This window comes from Sceloporus undulatus, chromosome 2 (genome assembly GCF_019175285.1).
Source record: "Sceloporus undulatus isolate JIND9_A2432 ecotype Alabama chromosome 2, SceUnd_v1.1, whole genome shotgun sequence".
Lineage (NCBI taxonomy): Eukaryota > Metazoa > Chordata > Lepidosauria > Squamata > Phrynosomatidae > Sceloporus > Sceloporus undulatus.
In genome coordinates this window covers 82,569,293-82,583,579 of record NC_056523.1, presented here as the reverse complement: position 1 = coordinate 82,583,579, position 14,287 = coordinate 82,569,293, and the positions used below count along the sequence as shown (strand labels likewise).

Here is a 14,287-nt window from a genome sequence, read left to right as displayed (position 1 = left end):
ACCTTAACCAAGCCTCCTTCCTTCCCGAGTGGCTCTTTTGACAGAGAACCAAGAGGCGGGGCAAAGGGCCCTCTGAGGCCCCGCCCCCTGCCCTTGGCCCCGCCCCCGGCACCGTTGAGGCCTTCCCTGGCCCCGCCCACTCCCGGGCGGCTGCAGAAGAAGGAAGGAAGGGAGGAAGGGAAGGATGGCCGAGGAGGAGGCTGCCGTTTTCTCGTCCGAATCCGAGGATGGCGGGAGCTCTGGCCGTTGTCCGCGGCGGAGGCGGCCAGGGGGCCAGCGACCACGGAAGGGCCGGGGGCTGCGGGGCCCCGTGGTGGTGAGCGAGCGAGCGAGCGGGATAGCCAGGGGCCGAGAGGGAGGGCTGCCTGCCTGCTATGCTAGGGGTATTTCTTGGGCTGCATGCGCCCTGGAGGGATATAACCCGGTTTGGCACCGCTTTAATTTGTCGTCTGGCTCTTTGCTATGGAATTCTGGGAATTTGTTGTGGGAATTCCATAGCCTTGAGCCACAGAAAGAGTCCAAGCGTTGAACCCTAGTCCCCAGAGCCATAGTCCAGTGCTCAGCCCCCTGCACTGCTTACTCCTGGAGAAGTCAGTGGACACAGAGATTAATGGAGCTGCTTTAGTAGAAAGCCAGCGTTAAGCCTGGAAAATGCCCTTTGCCTATGAATTGGGAAGACCGGCTTAGCAATGAAGCACTTTGATCCCATTCTAAGCGCCATGGCTCTTGTGCCTCGCCTGGCCAGGGGCTCAGCCTGGGCCTGCCTGGGGTGCTCCCAAACTATACATCCCAGGGTTCTGCAGCAGAGACTCATGGCAGCTAGTGGTGCCAGGCCCTGCGGCACTATCTAGGGCTACACTATCTAGGTCTAGTTCCTTGAGAGTAAACCAGTCTGGTCTAGTGAGTTAAGCATTGGACTCTGACCCTGGGGAACGGGGTTCGAATCCCTGCTTGGCCATGGAAACCCAGTGGGTGGCCTTGGGCAAGTCACACTCTCTCAGCCTCAGAGGAAAGCAATGGCAAGCCTCCTCTGGACAAATCCTGCCCAAACAAACAAACAAACCCATGATAGGTTCACCTTAGGGTCGCCATAAGACAAACTCACAGAAAATGGGACAGGCCAAATCTCAAGTAAAATTTCACCGCCCCAAGAGCTCAATAGTCAATCTCTAATCCAGAACTATATCCATCTGTAAAAGAAGTATACTCCATTATCCTTTGATAAAGAGTCGCTGGGTACGATCTCTGTCTACACTTGCTACCTGGCCCATTGAATTGCTACACAGTTGGCCCTCCATATCTGCTTGATTTTGCCATTTTATATAAGGGATGCCATTTTACTATGCTATTACATTTAATCAAAGCTATTCATTTTAAGTTGGCAGTTAGATTGTTAAAGTTTTTGGGGGGTGACTTCTAGCTGCGAGGTCTAGGACTGCAATTTGTGAAAAGAAGCTTTTTGCATGATATATTTATTCCAATGCCTTGTAATGTATGTACTCACTTTTATGCTGGCTTTGTGCCATAATAAAATGTTCATTTCATTACCTTTAATGGGACTTGAGCATCCACAAATGTTGGTATCCACTGGAGGGGTCCTGGAACCTAGCCCTCATGGATATGAAGGATTGACTATAATATAAACTACACAAAACACAGCCTTTCATGCCTCCACTGCCTTCTTCATCAGGCAAAGAGTGTGTTGTCTTTTTTAAAAAAATCCTCATTGTTGTTGTGTCGCCTTCAAGTTGTTTTTGACTTATGACGACCCTAAGGCTGCCATTAGCCTTTGGTTTTCTGGGGCTGAGAGAGCATGACTTGCTCAAACTCCCTCAGTGGCTTTCCATGCCGAGTGAGGAACCGAACCTTGATCTCCGGAGTCAGAAACATGACTGTGTTAGAGTCACAGACCTACGTTTTGGATTATTTGTTGCTTCTGCTGTATGTAATTCAGGTGAAATGAAGGGATCTCAGTGCAGGCAGAGGTCATTCCCCTTCTTGGCCCTGTGGGCAGTAAAATTTAAGCTTCATTAGCAGCAGTAAAGTAAGTTGAACTAATTTTAAAGTAAGTTAATTACTGCTCCTAATGAACTTTAAATTTCTCTGCCCTTTCTCTTGGTCCCCACATGGCCAAGAAGTGGAGTGACCTCTTCCTGCAGAGTCAACTTTGTTTTATCTTGCTTTATGGCCAACACGGCTGCCCCTTGAATATATAAACTGCACAGATTCATCTGTGCCTCTTCTTTCTCCCTTATACTACGATACTTTCTTGTCATGCTATTTCCATTCTGAAATTATCCCCATTGAACTAAAGCTTGATCATGATGTTTTCTGCTGTAGTCCTGAACCCCCCTTTTGCCCTGAGTTTCTTATGGTTTCTTATCCACTGGACCTTATCCCACTTGATGAATCCCCCACAGAAACGGGACCTTTTTTTTAAAAAATCACAAATGTAGGATGTTTTTCAGACACGTTTGCACCAAAGAGCAATGATTTGGGCCTACCTCCTCTCTCCCTCAGAGGCCAGTCCAGTATGGTCAGTTTTAAAGGGTCCCTTAGAGAGGTGATCTTTTTCCTAAGGGATGCCTGGGGTTAGACTTGGAAACTTCTGCAGGGAAGGCATTTGCTCTGGTGCTGAAAGTAATGCTCAGACATTTAGAGGAGGACTATTATTAATTATTCAAGAAACCTTAAAAGAAGACTTAAAATTTTTCTTAGTGTTCAGAATTAAAATGCAAGATAGTTCAAATCTGATGCACATAATCCCAAAATGAAGTTGGAATGGTGCAGAAAAATAAGCAAGTGCTTGAGATAGAAATGTGCTTCTGTCACAGTCATTTTATTTTCTTCCACTAAATTCCTTCGGTGAAAGCATCCTGGGCTTTTTCATCCCACTGCTGCCACCAATTTGTGAAGTCGAGACTCCTCTTCCCCCTACTTTCCTATTGAGGCAGCCCAGAGGAGTTTTCTTATTCCCTTGCGGCCTTCAAATTGTCACAGACCCTTTTTAAAGCCTTTATTTAAAAGGTCTTATATCACTAGAGTGGATGTATATTCAACTGGCAGACAAGCTCTTTAAACTTTATTAAGCAGATGTCCCAAACAAGAGATACTTAGTAATGATAATTAAACAGAGAATCTGTGAACATCTAGAAGGCAATGCCATAATCACAAAAAGTCAACATAGGTTTCAGAGAAAGAAGTCATGCCAGACAAATCTGATATCTTTCTTTGATAATATTATCTGCATGTTACATGAAGGGAATGCTGTGGATGTAATTTATCTTGATTTCATTAAGGCCTTTGACAAGGTTTCCCATGACATTCTTGCAAACAAGCTTGTAAAAGGTGGGCTAGACAAAGGAACTGTTAAATGGATTTGTAACTGGTTGACCGGCCGAACCCAAAGGGTGCTCAACAATGGCTCCTTTTCATCCTGGAGAGAAGTGACCAGTGGGGTCCCACAGGGCTCTGTCCTGGGCCCAGTGCTATTCAACATCTTTATCAATGACTTGGATGACAGAATTGGGAGCATACTTATCAAATTTGCAGATGACACCAAACTAGGAGTAGCTAACACACCAGAGGACAGGATTAAAATTCAAAATGATCTGAATAGACTAGAAAGCTGGGCCAAAGCTAACAAAATGAAATTCAACATGGAGAAATGTAAGGTACTGCACTTAGGGCAGAAAAATGAAATGCTCAGATACAGGATGGGCGACACCTGGCTACATGTGAAATGGATCTAGGAGTCCAAGTAGACCATAAGTTGAACATGGGTCAACAGTGTGATGCGGCAGCTAAAAAGGCGAATGCAATTTTAGGCTGCATCAATAAAAGTATAGTGTCTAGATCAAGAGAAGTAATAGTGCCACTCTATTCTGCTCTGGTCAGGCCCCACCTGGAATATTGTGTTCTTTTCTCAGCACCACAATTCAAAAGGACATTGAGAAACTGGAGCATGTCCAAAGGAGGGCGACTAAAATGGTGAAGGGTCTGGAAACCATGCCCTATGAGGAACGACTGAGGGAGCTGGGGATGTTTAGCCTGGAGAAGAGAAGGTTAAGAGGTGATATGATAGCCCTGTTTAAATACGTGAAGGGATGTCATATTGAGGAGGGAACAAGCTTGTTTTCTGCTGCTCCAGAGACTAGGACTCGGAGCAATGGATGCAAACTGCAGGAAAAGAGATTCCACCTCAACATTTGGAGGAACTTCCTGACAGTAAGGGCTGTTCGACAGTGGAACACACTCCCTCGGAGTGTAGTGGAGTCTCCTTCCTTGGAGGCCTTTAAACAGAGACTGGATGGCCATCTGTTGGGGATGCTTTGATTGAGAGTTCCTGCATGGCAGAATGGGGTTGGACTGGATGGCCCTTGTGGTCTCTTCCAACTCTGTGATTCTATGATTCCATGTGCGAATAAGACATTTGTTTCTTTGTGTATTTGTGTTACTTGTTTCATCTGGAAGTGTTACTTTCTTAAATTCAACTTTGTCACAATGACAGCTTCCTCTCCACCATTCTCCTCAGAGAATAAACGTTACTGTTCCCAAGGATCCTCACATAGTCCTTCTTCTGGCTCACTTTCTCTGAACCTAATTGATAAACCTGTCTCCCCAGCTATCTCTAACCCACAGGATATTTCCCTACATTAACTCCCTCAGTTGGAGTTATATATGGTTTTTAAGTCCCTCACTGCTAAACTTTAACCTCGTTCCTCTATGGAACCTTCACTCAGGCTGCATCCATACTGGAGAAATAACCTGGTTTGGCACCGCTTTAACTTGTTGTTTGGCTCAAGACTATGGAATTCTGGGGGTAGGAGTTTGTTGTGGGCCCAGAGTTGAGCTCCACTCTGGGCCCACAACAAACTCCAACTCCCAGAATTCCATAGTCTTGAGACAGACAAGAGTTAAAGCGGTGCCAAACTAGGTTATTTCACCAGTGTGAATGCAGCCTAACCTGTCATTCTCTGAACTCAACTGAACCCTGTCACAGAACTAAGTTGTTCTTTCCAAACTTTAGCTCTCACAGTCCCTAGCCTCAGACCCTGACTGTCACAGCCAAACTGTCCCTAACTGTCTGAAACCAAAACCCTAACTGTAACTGCCACTAACAGAATTATTCTCTCCTTACCAGCTGACATTCTATTGGCTGTTGCCAGCTGACCCCTGATTGGCTGTCGCTATGCTGGCCCAGCTTTGCCTGCTCTCCGCAGCTTCAGTCTGATCTTTTATATTGATTAGCATTAATGGGTGATGATAGATTTACAGTCATATTTTGTCCTCCCTGGGTTTTTGCACCACTTGTGAACTGATGTCTTCTTTCCCACTGACGTGTGTGCCTTTTATCCTGTGGGAAACAATGTTGTCCTGTTATCTTTACCTGTGGGCATTTGCTCTAGGGCCATTGCCTTTGCAACTCTAGTTTAATCAGTTTAAAATGTTGTGATTAGAGCAAACCCATATCAACTTCACTGATTTTTTGTTTTTGTTTTAACAAAACAGAGAGAGCCTTTAGGGCTGAAGGGCGGGGTATAAATACCATAAATTGATAGATAAATAAATAAATAAACTCAGGCCTGTCAACAAAACTCTTGTGTATTTCCTTTTAGTTGGGAAAAACCCACTCATGACACTGATAAAGAGTTTTGTTTTGTCTTGTCAGTTTTGTTGAACACTCCCCCTGCCCCTCAAAAGGGTGACACTAATGTGAGTTTTGCTGAATTTTGTCAGATTTCATAGAAGCCACCTGCGGGAGGGGCAGTTACACATTGTCGGCTTCTTGCCAACCATCACAATCAGGAAACGTCAGGAATAAACCCTTCTAGAACATGGCCACATAGCCCGAAAAACCCACAAAAACATCTCAATCATATTCTCGGGCTGCATTGGCACTGCAGAAACAATCCAGTTCGGCATAATGTTAATGGCGACGACTCAGTACTATGGAATTCTGGTAATTGTAGTTTTGTGAGAGATTTAGCCTTCTCTGTCAGAGAGCCCTGGTACCACAACAAATTACGGCCTGTTACAGACTGCCAAAATAACACTGCTTCGGGTCTCTTTGGAGGTATGCTATTTAAATGATGCATGCATCCTAAGAATCCAGAAGCTGCACCAAAGCTGCACTCCAGTGCTTAGGAATGGAGTGTGGCTTTGGCGCGACCTCTGGACTCGTAGGACCCATGCATCATTTAAACAGCATACCTCCAAAGAGACCCGAAGCAGCTTTATTTTGGCAGTCTGTGACAGGCCTAAAATTCCCAGAATTCCATAGCATTGAGCCATGGCAGGAAAGTGGTATCAACCCAGATTATTTCTGCTACAAGGATGCAGCCTTAGTCTCCATTATGGTGTTCATGAACTGTTGTCGGAGCTTGCCCCAGCCCAGTTCCTGAACAACCAGACTTTGCATCCATGTTCAGATTAGATCAAAATGCTATTTAGTACAAGGCTACCACCACCCCTCAATACACAATCTGCACAATAATGTGACTGGTGCCTCAGTGATGGATTCTACTTTGGACTACCCATAAAAAGTGTTTGGAAGTTACAGCAATTACAGAACAAAAGAAAACCAAACAAAAACCCTTAGCATCCAGATTGGTGTATGCTTTTGAGAATAATGGCCAAAGTCCTATTGGTGCACTATGCTTTAAGTGTCACTTTTTCCAGGATCATACAGCAGTGAAGAGAGAAGATAGGCTCCAAGCAGCCTTTTTTTCCAGTGTCTTCTTTCTTTCATGGGCACTACATCCATAACTCCTGTTGTTACCATCTTTGCCCGCACCATTATGCTGGCATATTATACCAGCAACATTCCAGTCCATGTGAACCAACTGCTATGCCTTCTAATTTATTTTCAAGCACGGTTCAATGTTTTGATCCAAAAAGCCAAAGTATCTGAAAAGGTTGCTTCCTCCTATGTGAACCTACCCAGAATTTGAGATCTACAAGAGACACCCTGTTGATATTTGGGTGATGAATCTTGCCAGTGATTCCAGTCCAGTGGCAAATGGATGAAGACGTAGGTTATCTCTCCAACACAAGAACAGAGCGAAGCCCCAAACACAAGCTTTTGGCTTGCTTGGAAGAGTGCCTGGAGAAACAGCTGCTAGATCAAAGAAGCACTCGCCAGCAGTTCACTCCTAAGAGGGCTTTATTGCTTTTGTTTCAAATAACTAATCACCACTATACAAAATCTCTTACCAACTGACATACCACACTATCTCAAACTCCCACAATCCTACAGCACAGCGTTTTTGCTTATATACAGAAATACCATGAGGCAACCACTAAGCTGAGCCTCTTTCTATACAGGTTGCTATGCACCACAGACACCAATCCCTCTTCAGACTGAAGACATAGCATATTTACATTTAGTCCAGCTCAGTTGACCTTGAGCATCCGGCTGCTGCTCTGGACTCCAGCTGTAGCCAATTTAGGCTTCTGCAGCCATTGCCACATCTGAACATTTTCACCTTCAATACATTAACACACCCTGCTTAATATCCTACCACCCTGAGACATGAGCTTGGCAACTACATGAAACAGGACTTTATCCACACCACAGCATTCATAGGGAACTCGTGTGCAATGGGAAGTCAGACTGGCACCATCCTTTCTGAGCTTCTGGCATACAGTCAGACTATATCATTCTGTCTGGCCTTTGGTTTTTAATATTGTTTCTATTTTTTAAAATAATGCCTTGTTTCACTTCTGTGTTTTTTATGTTATGGTTTTATTGTACATATCAGAACCTGACAGAGTCTGTCAAGTGTTTTTTGTTGTATTAATTTCATTAGTGTATAAAAGGGTCATATGTTTTAAATATTATATTAAAGAGCAATATGTATGATTAGGAGTTGTGGGAATTATAGTGCATTTCTGTTATTTCAAAGAGAAGATAACTGCCTGGCTGAAGAATGCACAAGTGTGTGTGGGAGGATTTCCCCAGGACAATCTCCAGAGAAAAGAAAGTAGAGACAAAAGAGAAAGTCTGTGGAGGGTGACAATTAAGGCTGGGTATTTTCAAACAAATCAAGGTAAAGCCCACAAAAGTATGAGGCAGGGTGGGGCATTGCATATTGAATGCTTGCGTTTGTGGACGATGGTAGTTCTGTCTGCAGACGTCTTACTGTTAACTTCTCCAGTGGCTGAAATAAAGTTTTACTGTTTGACCACAGAAAACTGGTTTACTGAACTGTGGGGGAGTGGCAGTTCTGACACAGTATGTGGCTTTGGTAACCTGATTGGATGAGGAAACAATTTATATATACTTTTAAGAAATCAACAATAAAGTAATTGCTATATTTCTGTTGGCCCTTGATCCTTAATGTAATTAGAAAATGGTGTATATTAAAACAAGTTCTAAACTGATGAAACTACATACAAGAACTAGAATGGGTGACTAGCCCTGTACCACTGTCTAGGAAATAGAGACTCCACTACACCTAAATTGGAGAGATCCTTCGCACTCACCAGAAATGTTGAACCTATTAGGCTCAGGCTTTCATTCACATTTTATATTCACTTAACACATAAAGGTGGGATGAGGGAATGCTAACTAAGGAAATAAGTGGATTTGCATTATAGAAATCGCATGTTTTAGCTTTTTCACTTTTGAGGTGATGGAAATTACAGATATTATTTGTGACAGTTTTAACAGAATTAGAGGTTAACTGCTTCTAAGGTGTGCAGTAACTGAAAAATTAATCAGCAACGTAGCAGTTGGAGCATCTGAGAATTGGCAGGAGTCATCTTCCCGCTTTTCCAAATTTGCTCCTGCAACTTGTGACAAGAATGATCAGTATCAGTCTGTGGTGAAAATACGGTATCCTGTGTGAGGGACTCTCAGTGCTTTGGCTGTCAATCCCAAGCCAAGTTTCTTTACTTGTTCTGTTGTTACTTGCTTGGGGATCTAGCAGAAGAGTGTCAAACTTTCCTCCCCACCCCATCCCTGTTCTACTTGCAGCTAGATAGTACTGGGAACCAGGAGGGAAGTGTAAACAGCAGCTCAGGTAAAGTTCTGCCTGTTAGGAGCAGTACCATCCTGCCTATTTTAGTGTGTTTTTAGATTCAGTCTAAGCCACCTTGAAAACTTCGTTGGTAAGCCGGCTATAAATATTATTTAATAAAAAAATAATAAAAATGGGGTTGACTAAACCAAAGCTTGCACTGTAAGAATTCCCCTCTAACCCTGCAACCTTTGAGTCAATTTTGTTTCTAGCTAATTAATACTGTATGAGGGACTTTTTCATTTGGACAATGAGGGTACACATTTCTGCTGTGTAATTTCTTAGCCAGTATTTAAGAAATGTAGCCTCTGCTTCTTAAATTGACATGGCTGTTGTTGGATTAAGCCAATACACTGCTGCTGTGTACAGTGCTATGGTACAAATAAGTGGCAGCTGATGGCTCCTCTATCACTGGAGCAGTGAAGCAACCAGCGGCAGGGTCTGGATAACTTCAAAGGAGCTATCCAGGGTTCTGAACCAATTTAGGAGATGGGGACCAGCACTTTGGACGAGGCTGGTTTAAACCCTGAACTGGACTCACCCCTCCTCTGACATGTTAAGCTCCAGCTGCCATTAGTGCAAGCAGTTGCACTTTCTCCAGTGTTGCATAAGTGCCATCTCTAGCAGCCAATATTCATTCCACAGGCACATGCATGCAGCTCTCTTATCTCTCTTTTGATTTGGCAGCTGGAGAGGGAATTGACCACTCTGCAGTGAATGACTGCAAGGCCATGGCACCCTTTGGGATCCAGCATAACCACACTGGATCACATAGTGTACATGGTGTATATTTATGAAAAAAGTACATAGTGTATTGTGTCTTCTAATTAGAAAACTCTCTTGCCTGATACTTGGCCCTCAGCTATTTGCAACACAGGGAGCTAGAAAATTTGGATAAGTGACCTAAGTTTTACAAACTATCAGTTTTCAGTGTGATGAATCCTCTGTCCAAGACCACTTGAAGAGGTAGGTTTATACTGGTTCTTCTGGGAGAGAAACAAGGAATCTCTCTTAACGAAATGGAATTCTCTTGGCCCTTTAATTATGATGCAGCTTTCAAATATGGAAAAGATCCAGTAAGGAGAGTTAAAACAGCAAGGCTTGAGGAAAAGATGGCAGTTAGGCATGTTCTCTTTGGTTTCAAGCCTGGTATATCATTAACATTGTGTTTAACCTGTGATCCTTTGCTTAGAGCTGCTTCACACTCAAATGGTCTCCCTCATAGTGAGCACTGGGAACTTCTCCTTTTACAGTATATATATAACTATTAATATTCAGCCATAATTTCAGCCCTTATATAAGGGTTACATTGACTGTGCCCACATGTTTCTTCCTATAGAACATTTACTGCCACAGCCCCTAAATTGTGGAATAGCCTACCAGAAGAGATCCATCTTATTACAACCTTAGAAGCCTTCAAGAAGGCACATAAGACAGATCTCTTCTGGCGGGCTTATCCACCAGATTCCGTACAAGAGATTATGGTTAATGCTCCACCCCCGATTATGATTGTATAATCATTTGATGACTGGATATTTTTAAGGAACTAATAGGAATGTGTAATTCAGTATTAGTATTTTATAGATCCCTCTTCAATCCTTGGGACAGGTGAGAAATATAAATTATTATTATTATTATTATTATTATTATTATTATTATGTAGATAGCAGAAATTAGGCTTTTGACACAGTGACCTCACTTTGCTAACTAACTTATAGTGGTTTTTAACAAGCCACAAAGAGCAATCTAAATCTATGGTTTGTTTTTGGCTTGCAAGTTCTGGTTTGTTTGTGTTGAAAGTATGGCTTTTCATGAATGTGGAATCTTGGCTAATCCCTGACTTGTTTCCCCATCTACCCTTTTTGAGATAGGAGTTGAGAAAAGGGGTGGTAGAGAAGCAAGCCAGAAATGGGGAAAGCAAACTACAGTTTGATTGGTTTTCTGCCATGGAATTTGTGGTTTTAGTAATGTACTGTATCATGACAAACAGAATGAATCACCGTGTCACATGAACACAACTGCTGCTGTTTCCTGTTTTATAACAAAGCCATGCTGTTTCTTGATTTGCTCCTGGTATAATACTTATTCTGTTTTGTTCACTTGCTTACTTGCAGTCTGTCTCTCTCTCTCTCTCTCTCTCTCTCTCTATATATATATATATATATATATATATGCGTGTGCGCACACACACGCACACACACACATCTGTTTGTTGTGCTCATCTGACCTTGCTGTTGTGTCATGTGATCAAGTAACCACTGAGGCCTACTAGGTTTGCTCCATCTATACTTTGAAAGTTGAAAAACTCCCGAATACAACAGTATTGATAAAAAATGGAATGTAGTGCCTTCTTCCAGCTTGATTCCATGGTATTTTGTGCATACAGTATGGAACCCCCTTTCCACTCAGTACCCTCCAGATGTCTTGGACTACGTCCATCCCATCATCCCATAAAACATTGCCCTTCTAATTGGAAATAGTGAGAGTTGGAGTCCAACTAATTTGGAAGGTGCCAGTTTGGAGAAAGCTGCTGTACAGCATTGAAGGAGTGCTTTCCAGCCTAGGTGGTAGGTGGCCCTCACTGTACACTAGCAAATGTTTCACATGCAATGCCTTCTGCTAATGCATTGAAATTTTCTGCATACCTAAGAGGTAGACAAGATTAATGCTCTCTGTGTGTGCATGCATGTGTGTGTGTGGGAGAGACCTGGCAAGTGATTACTGTTTGTTTTTTCCCTAATAAGCATCTCAGTCAATGAAAGGGATAGGAGTCTGAGATTTATTTGTGTGTGGGGGGGGGGTCCTATATTACCAACCTGACAACCCAAAGGAGTGAAATCCTTCCCAAATTAGAAGATCTTTCAGCCCTTCCAAAACAAAGAATGTAGTCTCTGTCATCAATAAATGTTTGAAGGAGAGAAAATTGAGCTGTGGAACTTGTGTAGCATAGTCTTGGCATTTATAAGAAGGTTATCAATTGGGCTTGAGGGATAGAACAGACTCCAAGGCAGCCTGCAGATGTTCTGCATAATGACTCCTACTTCCATCAACACTGGGCAGACAAGCTGGAATTGATGGTGGTTTTGGTCCAAAGTATTTGGGATGGACTTAGTTGAGGGAGTCTTCTCAAGTCACCCACAAATTGTTGTGTTTGTTTGTTCTCAGATTTTTGTTTTGTTTTGTTTCATCTAATTAGTCTATGCAGTGAGTTCAATCTTTTTAAAATGTCTTTCTCCTCTTCCTCCCCTTTCTTGGCCACTTTTCTACTTGCAGGAGGTTATTGATTTGACTGGTGATGACTACGTTATTGTGAGAACAGCAGCATACAGTGACTTTGATGTAGTCGATCTGACAGAGGCTGAAGAAACAATAGTCAGCCCTCTTCATGATATTGGCTACGCCACTCGAGACTTAAAGCACTCTACTCCAATCAGTCTGCGTTCTGCGGGCTCTCCTAAAATCCCCACTACAACAGACCCTGAGATCCAACTTGAAGAGCCTATTGGCACTTGGAATGGAGACTCTGTCCTGATTTCTACCAAGAAAGAGACAGTGGAAAAGCCCTGCTTCCAAAGCAGCAGTTTCTCCATCACCACTACCTGTGGTACGGACTTGGAAAGCATCAGCCACACCACTTATAATAGTGATTTAGGTTCCTTGGGAAGTCCTCAACTGGACTCAGATGCTTTCTCCTTTTCTTCAGCCAACGAAGACAGTGAGTGCCAAGCATCCTGGGAATGTGTGGAAGATCCTCCCAATCCTTGCCCACTTGGTAGAGCTTCCACTCACCAGCCCTCACCACTATTTCAGAGGCATTGCCCAAGTCCTCCCTCCTGCTGCTCTCCTATGGATGTTTCCCCATCACAAGCAGAAACTGACCAACCTTTGCTAGAGGCAAAGAACCCAGCACCAAGTGCTGTGACATTGAATGTTCAGCAACCGGCTGAAAAGATTGACATCAAGGTCTGGTTGAAAACATTGCAGTATTTCAAGGGGGTGCCTATCCATCATCCCTTTCTCCAAAATGTGGTGCAGCACATAGCACAGGTAATTTAGGGAAGAGAGTGGTTCACCAGAGAGATTTGGGGCTTCCTGGATCCTGAGAAAGGGAATGCATACTTTTCTAACATTGAGGATGCTAATGTCATCAAACAGGAGCATTTTTTGAAGGGGCCAAGGATAGTGGAAGGCAGGAGTGTCCATCTCAGAAGGGTTTGTGGGAAGAATGTCATACCAGTAGGTGCCCATGGACCTACACATAAAAAGACTATGCCACCTGAGTTGGAGACATAACTAGTAATTCTACCTTAATTAAATACTAACACAAGGTAAGGTTGCAGTTCAACAACATCAGAGGGGCCACATGCTCCCTGAAGATTAGTGATCGTGAATCTTTGTCCCTTCGGCTCCCAGACGATGCACAGAAGATGCTACATTGACCCCATGAGCAACCTCCATGAAGCATATTAGGCCCGTAAGCTAGGGCTTGCCCTCACCTAACCTCAATTTATGGCTGCAAGGTAGAATGTAACTGCCTTGTTGGCAATCAAGACAGCATTTCTTTGTGTATGATCTTTCGGAGGAAAGAGACAGGACTGATCCAACTTGAGAGGGCTAATGTGAAAGATAGAAAATTCTATGAATGAACGAATAAATAAGCAAGCAAACAAACCTAAGATCTTCTCAGTGTGTCAGGTATGCATCATGAGTAGGAGACTGAGCTCATCCAGACTGGCCAAATATATTAGGGAATCCTGGTTTGAAGAAGTGGGTTTATATCCACGAAAGCTCATGCAAAAATAAAAACCAGTTAGTCTTAAAGGTAATGCTACATTCCTTTCTCTCCTTCCTTTCTTCCTTTTTATGCTACAAGAGACTAATATGTCTCATTTTTTTAAATTTAGCGTAGTTTGCCTGTCCCATCTCCTCTTCCCTGAAGCTTCTCATAGTCCTTAGATTTTTTGCAAAGAGATTCATGTTTTTTAAAAAGTGATATTTGAGGTCAAAAAGCTGAAATGTCTTTTCCTTCCACTTACTGAAGAAATTAATTTTAAAACAACATTGAGGAAAACAAGTCAGTCCTCCCTGCTCAGGAATGATGTGAATATTGTAGGAAATCCTGAACTGGAAATGTTTCTGGAAAGTTTCAGTATATTTAAGAGTATTTAAGGGTTTTTTCCTTTAGTATTTACCAACCAAAAAATATGTCAACTTTGTTTACATGTAACTAAGGCCCTGTACAAATGAGCACGAAGGGGCAGCAA

General features: G+C 42.9%; 1 protein-coding gene across 2 annotated transcripts in view; it reads left to right on the top strand.

The window, feature by feature from the left end:
* The first annotated feature begins 141 nt into the window (after nucleotides 1-141).
* Nucleotides 142-14,287, top strand: part of SIMC1 (SUMO interacting motifs containing 1) — a 28,568-nt gene continuing 14,422 nt past the window's right edge. For both annotated transcript variants that reach the window (XM_042447357.1, XM_042447358.1), the window contains exons 1-2: nucleotides 142-316; nucleotides 12,297-13,070. In XM_042447357.1, the coding sequence (XP_042303291.1) occupies nucleotides 185-316; nucleotides 12,297-13,070 (906 nt within the window). In that variant the 5' untranslated portion in view covers nucleotides 142-184. The remainder of the gene's footprint in view (nucleotides 317-12,296; nucleotides 13,071-14,287) is intronic.